A 14359-nucleotide genomic window follows, 5' to 3' on the forward strand; every position below is an offset into this window, starting at 1 on the left:
AATACCACTTTTTCTAATAGGTAACTGAATTTTAAATATTGAACTCTAAAAGTGACAGGAACACTTGATATATCATTTATACTTTCTTAGAGTGCAGGAAATTTTATTTGCTTGTTATCTTAACACATAGCCCCTCATTTCTTACTTTCGTAAACATCCAAATAAAATTTTCTAAATGTATTAGCAACAGGTAGAAAACCTCTGGCTTTCTTTGTTTCTCCATGGTTGTTGTATAATGGACATTTTTGGTGAGTAGAAAGACTAGTTACAAGCAAAGTTGTACTTTGCTAAAAATTTACTATTTTTAGTAAATGGGTAATGAATTACAAATAATGCTTGTAATTCTCAAATCATGCTATTTATTTATGTTTGTGTGTGTATTTGTGGCTAGTTGACAAACACAGCATTAGTGCCTTTAAAAAGACAAGTTAAGTGAAATAAGTCAGACAGAGAAAGATAAATACCATCCTACTCACATGTGGAATCTAAAAAGCAAAACAAAGAGACAAACAGCAACCAAAAACCAGATTATCAAATAGAGAAAACAAACTGGTGGTTGTCAGAGGGGAGGTTGACAGGGGGATGGGTGAAACAGATAAAGGGAATTAAAAGCACATACTTCCAGTTATAAAATAAAGAAGTCACAGAGATGAAAAGTATAACATAGAAAATATGGTGAATAAGATTGTAATAATATTTGGTGACAGATGGTGACTGCCCTTATCATCATGAGCAGAGTAATGTGTAGAAGTGTTGAATAAGTTGTACACCTAAAACTAATAAAACACTGTATGTTAATTATACTTCAATAAATAAATAAATAAATATGTATATATATTCCACTCACCAAACTATTCCCTGAGCCCCAGAGCCAATAGGCTTCAAATTCTGGTAGCGCTTGAGAACTGTGAAGGTTGAGTCTCCCACTTCCACACTGTAGAATTGGTTGTCAACTTTGCTTTTGCTCATGTTGTAATGTTTGGCAATATATGACACATCCACTTGTTTATCGAATCCCTGCGAAAAGAACAACAAAAACATGAGAAAATGAACAATCAGAATGATAGCAAGATATAGAAAAGCATGTTCTTTTAATATACTAATTCATAGTCTTCTATCATCATTACATAAACCTGTATTTCATATAAAAAATATGTATTCATCTATGTAAGATAATCTGGAGTAAATGAACTCAGAAAAATACATAGAAAAAATTTTCAATATTAAAACTATTAATAATAAAATAATCTTACATTAGATCTGTATAATCTTTTCTGAAATATTTCATTAAAACCATTTAATTATTTATGAAGCAAACATGTACTAAACATACTGGGTCCATTGACTAGGCTAGAAACTTCAGAGGTGATTCCTAATCATCCATTATAAAATCATAGGAGAAAGGATAAGAGATTGTATCTATATCTATTTCTCAGAAAGAAATGAGATACAAAATAATGTGCAGTTTAATTTTTTAATTAGGTAAATTTGAATTAAATAGTGTTAACTTCATTTGTTCTCAATAACACCAAAAATGCCATTATCTTACATTAAACATTGAACAATTTTAGTCCAAATTAACATTATTCTAAAATGCCACATGACATCTATTTATTCTTCGCAAGCTTAGATTTAAATATCTTGATTTTGTATCTTTTGTTTATCTTTAAGAGTTCTTCTCCCTATTATATTTACCAATTGAAGAGTATGTCCTTAAAATTTTGAATCATGATTTATGAATATACTTAATGTGAATATCCATTATGCATGATTATTGTTTACACATAAATAAACTTATATTGCATTTTATAACATTAAATAGTTCCAACTTTATAGCTAGAAAGAACCTTATTGTCTAGCTTGTTTCTTGTGGCACACACTAGTGGATGCCTACCCAATAGTCATCCTCTCTCCTTTTGCCAATTTTGCTCAGGTTTTGAGTATTCATGTTCTGTGGGTTCCTTCCCAATCCCAAAAATTGAAAATGGAATAGTTCAAATCAGTCTTTCTCTTTAGAATTGGCATTAACCTTTCCTGGACATTTGGGAAATTTGTGGGCATGTTTTGGTATACCATATGGTAGGAGATGTGCCTTGTATTTAGTCAGCTTATCAAACAATGGTGGTTGTCCTGCAATGAGTGGGACATTCATGAATAATTTCTTACATACCTCATAACTTTTGAGTTATGCCAAAGCTTTAATTAGTAAATGAAAACAAAAACCCTGCCTTTAGTGTTCTGAGTCCAGAATCTAAACTAAAAAGATCGTTGTATGGTTTTAATATGCATTGACTTCTGAAAATGTGATTCTTAACATAATTTGAAAGAAGATTTAGACCTCCTTAGGCTCTGAACCTCTGGTTGGTCATAAAACCATGGTCCTTAGAAATTTTTTGGCATTTCATTTCTAAATAAAAAGAACTGAAATAGAAGTACAAACTAACGTGTCCCTTCATGCTCTTGGAAAGGGAGCCAGGTGGCACCAAATTATATAAATAAGGAAAGTACAGTGGGGACTATAAGGACTGAGTGGCAAAACTTACCAATCTAGTGCACAGACCTTACAACCCCAGACAGACTTAAAGCAAAATGCTCATGATGGGCACCAGCCCATAACTGGAAAACACATGGTGGCAGCCAATCCAGTACAAATACACACAGACCTCAAAGAACAGAATGGACTAAAGATGAGGAATCTAGGTTGTTTGGACAGCAGGCTGAAAATTCAGGTGATTTATGAGTACATTAAGGAGAGGAATGAAATCCAGGAGATAGTCTGGGAAGCACAGAACAGGAAATTAAACAAGGCTATTAAAAAACAGGGGCACCTGGGTGGCTCAGAGAGTTAAAGCCTCTGCCTTTGGCTCAGGTCATGATCCCAGGGTCCTGGGATCGAGCCCCGCATCGGGCTCTCTGCTCAGCAGGGAGACTGCTTCTTCCTCTCTCTCTCTCTCTCTCTCTGCCTGCCTCTCTGCCTACTTGTGATCTCTCTCTCTCCCTCTCTCTGTCAAATAAATAAATAAATAAATCTTTTTTTTTAAAAGACTATTAAAAAATAAGATTGGGGTGCCTGGGTGACAGAGTCAGTCGAGCATTGGATTCTTGGTTTCTGCTGAGGTCCCGATCTTAGGGTAGAGAGACAGAGATCCGCCTAGGGCTCCACGCTCAGCAGAGTCCACTTCAGACTCTCTTAGCCCCTACTCTACCATGTGCATGCTCTCTCTCTCTCAAAATAAATCTTAAAAACAAAAACAAAAACAAAAAAACAGGGAACTGTAAATCTGTTCAGGGAGGCTGTAATTTGTAATTTGGAATGGATAAAGTGCCTGACTTCATTTGCCATGTTCTAATCCTTTTTTATATCCCTTAATGTTCTCATTTCTGACCACCCACAAAATTCTTAGGACACACTAGCTTCATCAAACCTACATAATCCACTTTTTGTTCCCCCACTTATTCTCTTCACCTCAAAAATGTCATTGTTCCAACTGCATATATATGCTGCACATGTAATGTTTTATGTTCCAGACCCCTGATGTCATGCTGTATCTTGGTACCACCTTACTCCTTCACACTTGCCTGCAGCTTTTCTAGCCTTGGTCTCAGTCTTCACATTATACTTGAATCCACTGTGCTGGCCCTCCTCTTCCAACATTTTAATGTAGATTCAAAGAAATAAGGGAATTTAACAATTCGAACATCTTTTTCAGACTAACCCGAAGAGATATTCTACTCAACATTTACAATCATTTACTCTAACAAATACTGATAATATACATATTAGGTGCCAGATGCTGGGTTTGGCCCTGGAGATACAACAAAAAGATAAGGTGTCTGTCTAGATGGAGGCAGTCAAGTAAACAAGTAGTTGAAATATGGATGATATATTCTAGAGTAGAATAAAGAAAAGGTGCTGGAAACAAAAAGGAATAGCAACTGATTTCTTGCATTCATTCATTTTCATTAATTCATTTACTATATATAAAACAACTACTAGACGCCAATCCATGGGTATAACATTGGCAATGTTTGAAAGGAGACATGATCATGTTTTCTCTGGCTAACAGTATCCCTGGCCCTCGCCTGGAACTGCTTCTCAAATGTAGATGTATACCTGGAACACCTAAGGAATTTGACAAAAGGCAAATCATTATCACACTGTCCTGGAGATTTGGATTTAGGTCATCATCATAGGTCCTGATGATCTGAAGATTCCTGGGCAATCCAGGAGGTTCTGATTGAAGATTTGAGAATCTGACTGAGAGTCAGATTAAAGCAATCATTCTCCTGGTGTGCTTTCTGGAGTATCAGCATCAGCATGCCCTGGAAACCTGTTAGAAATGCTGATGCTCACTCCCATCCCATACCTATTGAATCAGAAACTCTGTAGGCAAGGCCCAATAATCTGTTCCAGTAAGCCCTCTAAGTATGCTGATGAATGTTGAGAACTGTACATTATAGGGGAAGGATCACTGGAAGACTGTGAAACAGAACTTATACCTCTGACTGACATATTTGAAAAGTAAAATGATTATTTCTGCATCTATACCAGGGAACACATTTTGTGTCTTTATGGATTGCCGAATTCCATCGTTCACAGTGCACCCGAAGTGGAAATCAGAGTCCTAGTTAGGACAAGGATTACTCCCCACCCCAGATTCAAGTATTTGAAAGAGTCCCACCACCCCAGACTCAAGGACTTATAAAATCTCAGTATTGAGACAGGTTAACAGTTGGCCAGGTGTTTTAATGGAGTAAGTGTATCATTGCATCTCAGCAATTGTTCACACTGCTGAGAAGTGTCCAGTAGTTTTTGTCAGTGCATCCCTATAACAGAACTTTTCATACAATGGGGGAAGCTATATTTGAACTTAGTAGTTTGATAGAAATGGTTAAAACAATCCTAGAGTTTACCAGCAGGAAACTCTCAGTAAGAGAATTCCCAGTCAAAAAATGACAAAAAAGGTATTCAAATGAAATATCTAATGACTTGACACATTTTCTAAAATAAAAATTACTTAGTGATCTTTTATCTCCATTTTAATTTCTCACAATAACATTGAAAATCATCATTATAAAGTTTGTGAATTCACACTTATACACACACACACACACACACACAAATTTCAAGTATCCTTTTGATACCTAGCTTTGAATTAAGCTTTACATAAAATCTAAAAGTTAGAAAACATCCTTCATAGTACCTCACATAATTGGGAAAAGGTTATTTTATTATTTTTTTTAATTTATTTAATTTTTGTTGGGGGGTGGGCAGAGAGCATGAATGGGGTGGGGAGAGGCAGAGGGAAAGGGAAGGAGAGAATTCTAAGCAGTCTCCATGCCAGGTGAAGCCCGATGCAGACTTGATCTCATGACCCTGAGATCAGGACCCGAGCCAAAATCAAGAGCTGGACGCTTAACCGACTGAGCCAGCTAGGCATCCCATGGGAAAAGGTATGTTAATTATTAGACAGTAAGACACAGAGAAAACAGCATGAAAATTTTCTTGGATTGATGGTGTAACCAAAAATTTGATGGCAAATATGTTGTGTTGAAAAGTTTCCCCCAGATCTCATCTGTGCCCCCAGCTTACAAATACAAATTGAATTTCAAAAAGCTCAGAACATATTTACTACAGTATATTTTATTCTCAATTTCCATGTAGTCTTCCTTGTCATGATTATAAAGTTCAAATATAAACTTCTTCCTGTAATATGTTCTTATGAAAGTATGCCATTAAGTATACTATAAAAAAGTTACCAATGCTAGAAAGATTTTTCTCCAGTTATGTGTTTTAGCATATTCTTAGTTCAGGCCACAGAACTGATGAGCTAAACCCAAAAAGGGAAGAATCAAGCCCTCACACTGGGAAGGAATGACTGGCCTATAGTGTGAGGTACAGATTCTGAAGTTTTAAAATGGATCAGAACTACATGAGAAGCTCATAAAAAAACTGATTGCTAGCCCCACTGAAAAGTTTCTGACTCAATAAGATTAGGGTAAGGCCAAGATTCGTATTGCTAACAAGTTCTACACTTAGACAACCACTATTTTAGAAAATAGTAGATGTAAAAGACATGAGACATCATCATTTAAAGAGAGCTAGTTGGAGAGACAAAAACTGGAAGTAAATGCAGGTCAAACCAAGCAAACAAAAGATATAGAATCAGAAATTTCACAGTGACTCTCTTTGGTATCAGCACCTCATTAGCTGGCCCAGATGTCATATTCCCAGGGGAGTGTTTCCCTCTCTCACAGGTGTAATATAGTATCCAACTAATGTTCTCTCAATTAGTTCATGCAAATAAACATTCCATCATCAATTTATATTGAATCTATACTAAAACCCAAAGGTATTCATAAATGCTCACCAATGGAAAGTCTCTTTCAAAAGAAGAAATTAATTATGTTAATTAATTATGTTAATTATAATAAGACATATTATATTAAAAAATTATAAATCACCACAGTGGTAACTTATGAAAATCAATATCAAAATAATTATAGGTTTGGAATAGTCTCTTCCATTATTGATTCACATTATTTTTTAAAATAACTCATTACTCTACTGAATATTAATCTTGTGTTGAAATGAATCAATAATTATTTCTGTGTGGATATAAGAGAATTTTTTTGCAAAAACTCAAAGCAAATCAATTTCCTCCCGGTCCCCCAACTGCCAAGATTTTTAAAGCTAAATTAAAGGAAGCTGTTATTGCTGCTGCCTGGTAGGTAGTTTATTAGAGAGGAAGTCTGAATATAATCTGTTCTGTGAAAAGACTCTATGTTCTGTAGACCAGTAAGAAAGTGCTTTGTGCAAGGAGTCCCCATAACCAGGTAGATGCTAGCTATGGAGTTCTGAGAATAAAAACATCCTACATTACTGATCTTATCCTGCAGGTGTCCAAAACCTTGACTGCATTATTCTCAAACTTAATAACCTATATGCCACAAGTACTCCCGCCCCATTTTCATTTGTACGTGACTATTCCAAGTTACTGTTAGTCAGTTCCCGAGCAGGAGACATTAAGGTTTAGAAATTTTTAGAGGTTAAGCTTCATTAGTTCCTCTTGAATGATATAGCTGAAAATAGCACCATGTCTGGATTAGTTCTGTACTTGACAGCTATGAAACCTTGAGCAAATCGTTTTATTCTTTCATTCATTTATTATTTATATTCTGATTTGTGCAGAACACCATCAAAGATAGGGAAACAATGAAACCATTAAATCCAGGTTTAGGAACAGATCTCAAACAAAGCAGACTGGGAGATGACAGTTTTACCAGAAGGCTTAAGTTATGAATATCTATTGCCTTGAGCACAAAAGTGTCATTCTCCCACCAAGCCAAAAGAAAAAAATAATGACAACAACAACAAAACACAATGAGTGGCAAGTTTTGATTCATTAATCCCATAAAATACATCATACCAGTTCACAGGAAAGATAAAATTTCTCTAGCACTTAACTTCAGGAAGAATATATTCAATAGTTTTTTATATAATAACTCTGGGAATCAAACATCAAGCAGTACATATATTTTTAATCAAAGACATAAAAATATATTTCATACGATTTATATGAAATCAGTTCTCAATAATTCAAGGGGAGAAAGAAAGGTGAAGCGGTTTTGATTGCTTACCTACTAAAGGTAAACTTTATATTCTGTAAAATACTGTATTTAACACTGACGACAGGTGAGGAAAGTGGCGGACAGAGCTGTTAGTTGGCTCACAGTCTTAGAACTATTAATTAGTGATGTCAATTAATATGAACTGAAGTTCTTTCAACTCCAAAACAGGGGTCTTTTTTTTTTTAACTAAATCATTCACTAGGTCAGCTAAAATAATTTAGAACAATGATATGATTTTCTTAAGATAAGGTGAGCTATAGGAATAGGGCTTAGAGGGCACCTGGGTGGCTCAGTGGGTAAAGCCACTGCCTTTGGCTCAGGTCATGATCTCAGGGTCCTGGAATTGAGCCCCGCATCGGGCTCTCTGCCCAGCAGGGAGCCTGCTTCCCCCTCTCTCTCTGCCTGCCTCTCTGCCTACTTGTGATCTCTCTCTCTTTGTGTCAAATAAATAAATAAAATCTTTAAAAAAAAAAAAAGGAATAGAGCTTAGAAAAATCAACCAAATGAAGTAATAGCATCCCCTTCTCTTATATTTATTAATTGATTTAGCCCAGAGTCTGAATTTAACTGAACATTACATAATTCAGGGTTGAAGTAGATAGTGTTGGTGAGGGAAAGCCAGACTTTCAGAACTGCCTAGAAATTTAAAGGGTCTGGTTTCAGTCATTTGCTAAATATATATTGATCACCTACTGTTCGCCATGCACTATCAAAGATGTTATGGATATAACACTGATCTATCTCAACAGAATAGCCAAGATACTACAAAATGCATCTCCAGAAAATTAACTGGTCAGTCTGTTGGATATTATTTTAGTATTGTCATTTGGATACTGAGTGTATCTGCCAAAAAGTGATGATTGTGCTTTTGGAACAAATGATATTGAGCTATTCGTTCTCATAGTTATGACCAGCATATTGATTTGCTTCATGATGCTATTCCAACTGTTGTAGAAAGTCAGCAGAAACCATGCCTCTTATTCCATTTGTTATGGCAAAGAAGCATGTATTTAATCCATTTTTGAATCTGAATCAAATTATTTACATTTGAGTTCTAAAGGAGGAGATTTGAGACAACAATACTTAAGGATATTTAGGACTCAATTTTGTTCTGTCAAGAGCATATTTTCTCCACTCTGTTTCCTAAAGCATTACTCTCTAAGGATGACTAAAGCCTGAAATGTATATGACTTTTATATTGGTTGCCCAAAGATGGATACTCTGTGGAATCAATGGTGTATAACAAATCAATAATGAAGTAAAACTTTAAGACTTAAATTATGTTTAACCATTATTTTCAATGACGTGAAAAAGCACAGAACAGTAATCAATAATAGAGCAGGCCTGGCTTCTGCCTCCTGTTATCTGTATGTGAAGGAAGAAAACTAATACTGCTTCAATGCCTGTTATGCACCAAGCTAGTGTCAGGACCAGACACTGTGCTGGGTTATAATAAAACACTTCACATAAGACTTAATATTCTCATTTTGTAATCGAGAAATCCTAGACTAAGAACTTCAGGAAGGATAAAAATCTAGCTTTTATCTTAAAATCCTGACTATCAGGTGTTAGTTAAACTTTTTAAAATCTTACGGTCAGTGTACTTTTTTATGGAATGACAGCAATAATCTACTTCTTTTCATTAGTGAGAAGGTTAAATGAGATAGTGTATGTAAAGCTCTCAGTGTATTATAAGCTTATTTAAAAAAACCCTCAACAAAGTTGATTATTATCATTATTACTACTACTATAATTATTATTATTGAGAAGTTAGATAACATTTAAAAACACATAGCTAATTAGCAATTTAAGAATGCTATTAACAAAAAGTTGTCTTGAACTGTAGGGCCATCCAAAGACACTATGATATTGCTATGCAGTTAATGTTTAACCAACAGGGTTCAGAATGGTCAAGTAATAAAATATTTTCTGTATTTTTGTTTGTGGGAAAAATCATATTCCATGAATATTCATGGGCTACACCACATTTCCCAGCCTTGCCCTGCAGTTCTACTGGGCCATGTGATGAGTTCTGCCCCGTGAACCACAGTAGAAATGGCACGTGTTAGCCAATGCAGGGGCATTTAGGGCATGTGCCACCACAATCCATCTCTTTCCACACTTTGGTGTCTTAGTTGGCACAGCACAAGATGGCAAGAACCTAAATTCCTGAGTCACAAGGTGGCAGAAACCAAAGTTCCTGAGTCACCCTCGCTAACCTGTACTACACTTTGTATTAGAAGAAATAATCTTTGCTCTGATAAGTCACTGAGACTTGAGGTCTACCTATTACTGTGGTATGTTTTTCATTCAACAAATATTTATTTCGGTCTTACAATTGTGTCAGGCAATGTTCCAGGCACCAAGAATAGAAAGTTCTAGCCCTCAAAGAGCTTAATATTAAATTCTTCCTTACAGGATCAAACCTGGAATGCTGACTTCATTATCACAATGATCTAACCTACAGAACAAATCACACTGAATTCAACATTTCTTATTTACATATTTCCAGTTTGTCTACAATTAAAAAAAATTCTAAAATAGATAATAATAAGTGGTATTATAGAATCAAGACAGGAAGAATTTTCCAGGCTAATAAATAAGGGTTCATTTTTAAAGAAATTCTTTCTCAGGGTAGGAGTAAGAGGCTATATTCCCCCATAAGGAAGTAAAAAGTCACTTAGGAATCAAAATGTTCACAAGTTATCTAAATTTCACTGACTTATCTATAAAACAATTTTTGTATTTTTTAGAAGAAGAAATTAGAATTTATCAAATGATACATTTTAAAATGGACACTAGAACTTTGTTTTCATATGTACAACAAAGAGCAGTGTTCTTTTTTTACCCTTTTCTTTTTTAATTTAAATTCAATAATTAACATATAATGTATTATTTGTTTCAGGGGTACAAGTCTGTGATTCATTAGTCTTATATAATACCCAGTGCAAAGAGCAGTATTCTTAAATCCAAATGATATTGATTCTGTCATTGCACAAACATAAAAAGATCTAATCAGTACCTAAGTTTAGCAGTTCTGTGTTCTCCAAAGTCTGGGTTTTCATCTCTTTGGATATGCACTTTTGTAACTGCCTTAACCTTTTTTAGAATGATTTAGAGATGTATAGAATATATAACCAAATAAATATTCACCTTTAGAGAGGATGAACAGAAGAGTTGAATGACACATTCCAAATTTGGAACTGGTTTTAGAACTCACTATCTAAGTTAACATTATTCTTCTTAACCTACTGAAAAATTCAGCCTTTGTTTATCATGTACCTTAATCTCAGCTAATACCTGTACCAAAAAGCAAAATTATCACTTAATGCATTTTCCAAAGTCTCACATAGAATTAAAATAGTGCATTTATGGAATTAGTTGATTACTTAAGTATACTATATAGATCAAAATAGAAACCACATATTGAGCATTTACCATTCACTGAAAACCACAGATAATTCTGTGATATTTTACAGCATAAATATTTTTGAAGATGTAGGCAATAACTTCATTTAAATTTGATTAATACCTCAAACATAACTGAGCTTGTAGAACTAAGCTACATTTTTATTTGTACTAAGATCATTCAAAAAGAAGTCAGCTCAACCTCTTTTGTGCCTCAAGAAAACCAAAGACATACCCACAATCACACAATATAGGAAAGTTCATCATTACAGAACCAAATCTTAAGACCTTTATATTTTTTTGTTAATCTTTGTAGCATAACTGAATCTACTCATTAACTCAAATAAGTATTTAATAAATCATTAGGGGAAAAAACATGCCCAAAGTATAACACACAAATACAACATTAAATTTGCTCTTTTGAAATTCGCTGCAGCCATTGTCATGTGTGGGCATATGAAAAAAACTATTTTCAAACATCATGAAACATTCATTCATAAAAATAGAATTGTTAGTTAGCCTGAGAGTGTAGATATCTTAGTGATTTATTTTGTGATTCAAGATATACCATGTTTTTACAATAACGTTTGCTATGTCTTTAATAATTTACCCGGACAGTCCATGCACTAAAGCATATATGTTGGGATTTTTTTTTAAGGTATGCAAAATTAAATGCAATGTATAAAAGATATAGAAGAAAGTCAGAGCTGGGCTTCCTCGAATAACACACAGGAGAAGAAACCCCTTAAAAGAAGAAACTAAGGGATCCCTGGGTGGCTCAGTCAGTTAAGCAGCTGCCTTCACCTCAGGTCCTGATCCCAAGGTCTTGAGATCAAGTCCCACATTGGGAACCAGCTTCTCCCTTTCCCTCAGCCTGCCACTCCAACTGCTTGGACTCTTGCTTGCTCTCTCCAGTAAATAAATAAAAAATCTTTAAAAAAAGGAAAAACTAAGGTAAATATTTTCTTTCCCTATTACAGGAAGAACTAATATAATAAAGGAAAGGTTTATCAGTTTATACCTCAAAATCTTCACCATTCATTTACGAAATACCCAGAACTTCAAATATATCCTTCAAATATATCCTTCAAATATATCCTTCAAATATATCCTTCAAATATATCAATCTACTGATTCCCTTAAGCCATATTTATAGGAAGTCAATGTCTAAGTTGGTGTTTTGAGGTGGCAGACAATCCCCCCAAATCTAAAATATACAAACAATGCCTTTGACAGACCAGCAAAAGTGGTTTTCAGTTTCCCTGTTATATTACACAGATTTTCCTTTGCCTTGCCCCATCAGAATATATTTTCCTTTGTTGCTCTTTTCCTCTAATGTTGGTATAAAAGTCTTCCCATCCGAGATAGCCATCCAATTTTAAGTGTAAAAATTTTGACCAGATAGTTTCATTGTCTTTGAAGCAGAAACCCATAGACCCATCAAATGAGATAAAGTTGAGCAAATCAAGTTACATTAAATTCAGTATGCTTTAAAAGCAAAGAAATTTTTTTTTAAACCATATAACCCTGGCATCATGTTTAATGTATTTTAAATGTCCTAGGTACTGAGATCTGAACATATCACTTAAAACTAAAACATTCCATGGGCATTCAAGAATACCTATCTTTAGGAGTTCCCTGGTTTATTTATTTCCAGGTCTATAAAAACTTCTAAAAAGTGAATGCAGCCCATAAAATATTTGCTAACATCTTGAAATTTCTAAAGATCAAAAGAGGAAAACATCTGAACACTAACAAATAATAAATCAGAAGTGATCGGCAAATTTACTATAAGAGTAAGTTTTCCTCTATTTAGAACAACCATCATCAGTGGCTAAGAAAATTATTCCATGTATACACATAGTGCTTTATTATCCAGACATTTGTGTAATAAAATCAAATTCAATCAACTAGGCAAGTCATCTGTAATGTTTTATGTCTATTTAAAAAAAACACTATCTTAACTAGAAAAAAATTCAACATGGTCAGTCTTGGCTATCTTATCTCATAAGGGTTAAACCAAAAAATAGTAAGAACTCTAAAGACACTGAAGAACAATTTGACAATAACTTCAAAATGAGACTATTTTTGTCATATCCTCAGTAATATTTTAGACTTTATATATCACAAACATGCTTTGGAAATCATATAAGAGTGTTCTTTTTTCCTACACTATACACCAATAGATTTCAAAAAGTTCATAACAAGACCAGGGAAAGACCTTCTAGTAAAATAGTTGAGATTTCCAACTCCAGATTAAAACATAATTGGATTATGCCTTTGATAATAGTGATGTGAAGATTAAATGAGGTAAAATAAACTCTTCTTTGGTAACTATTGACGTTAGGCTTTTTTTCTGACTCATTGTTTAACACATAGCTGTTGCTGCATTCTTTAACTCAAAGAGTAATAGGTTTTCAAGATTAGGAGCTCAGCCACTCTCTGTCATGCTTTAGACACTGTGTTCTTTGTATCCCTAGTTTTTACAAGATGCAACTTTATATTATAGGTACTTAGTAAAAATGTATTGAATACACAAATGGTGGAATCAATCTGTCAACACATAGCTATCTCCTTTCATAGAAAATGTAAGGAGGCAGAAAGAGTTTCTGTTTCATAGCCAAAAAGACCCTCAATGGGCTCGGTCTCTTTATTTCTAGTTCTACTTAGATTTATAATTCTTGATGCATTGATTTGAACCCTCTGTGAAAATCGGAAATTAAGAAATCATTTTAAAGGATTCATAAACTACTCAAACATCAATAAACATTTAGAAAGGACAATAAGTTAATAATGTTTAGATAATTGTTAGGTTAACACTGATTTGTAATAGCAAAATAACCAAAATACAATTAAGTCCATTAATGTACACTTATAAAATGTTAAGATGTTGAGAAATTGACTTGATTTTGAAAAGCAAGTAAACAAATGTCTACTAGGGAAGTAGTGTTTCTTTATTAAGTTTTTATTTACCCTCTTTTATTCAAAAGGTATTTATTGCACAGTAACGGAATTAAGGTAGATTTCTGGACTTGGAAATCAAAGATGAGCATGCCCTGGTCCTTCCTGCCCCTGAGGCAGTCAGTCCCCATGGAGAGAGAAAAACACAACCTACACACCTAATAGTAACGTCAGGATGTGAAAAATGCTGTATGTACCCATGGACATGCATGTGGTTTCTAACAAGCAATTCTGTGTGTATATATTCCTTGGTTAAAATCTTGACTCATCTGTCCAATACCACAGAGTTCCAAAAGTAGCCCTTTAAACAGATTTTTTTTCAATGTGGGAAAGTGAAATTGAACAGCTCTGCAATTCT

The 14359-nt window shown here is 34.3% G+C and overlaps 1 protein-coding gene across 1 annotated transcript in view; it reads right to left on the reverse strand.

The window, feature by feature from the left end:
• MAPK10 (mitogen-activated protein kinase 10) overlaps positions 1-1011 on the reverse strand; it is a 136649-nt gene extending 135638 nt beyond the window's left edge. Inside the window, exon 1 of the mRNA XM_080797299.1 lies at positions 848-1011. Within this exon, the coding sequence (XP_080653425.1) occupies positions 848-969 (122 nt within the window). The 5' untranslated portion in view covers positions 970-1011. The remainder of the gene's footprint in view (positions 1-847) is intronic.
• Positions 1012-14359: the final 13348 nt, after the last annotated feature.

The sequence above is a fragment of the Martes martes genome (assembly GCF_963455335.1).
Source record: "Martes martes genome assembly, chromosome: 2".
In the NCBI taxonomy this organism is placed as follows: Eukaryota; Metazoa; Chordata; class Mammalia; order Carnivora; family Mustelidae; genus Martes; species Martes martes.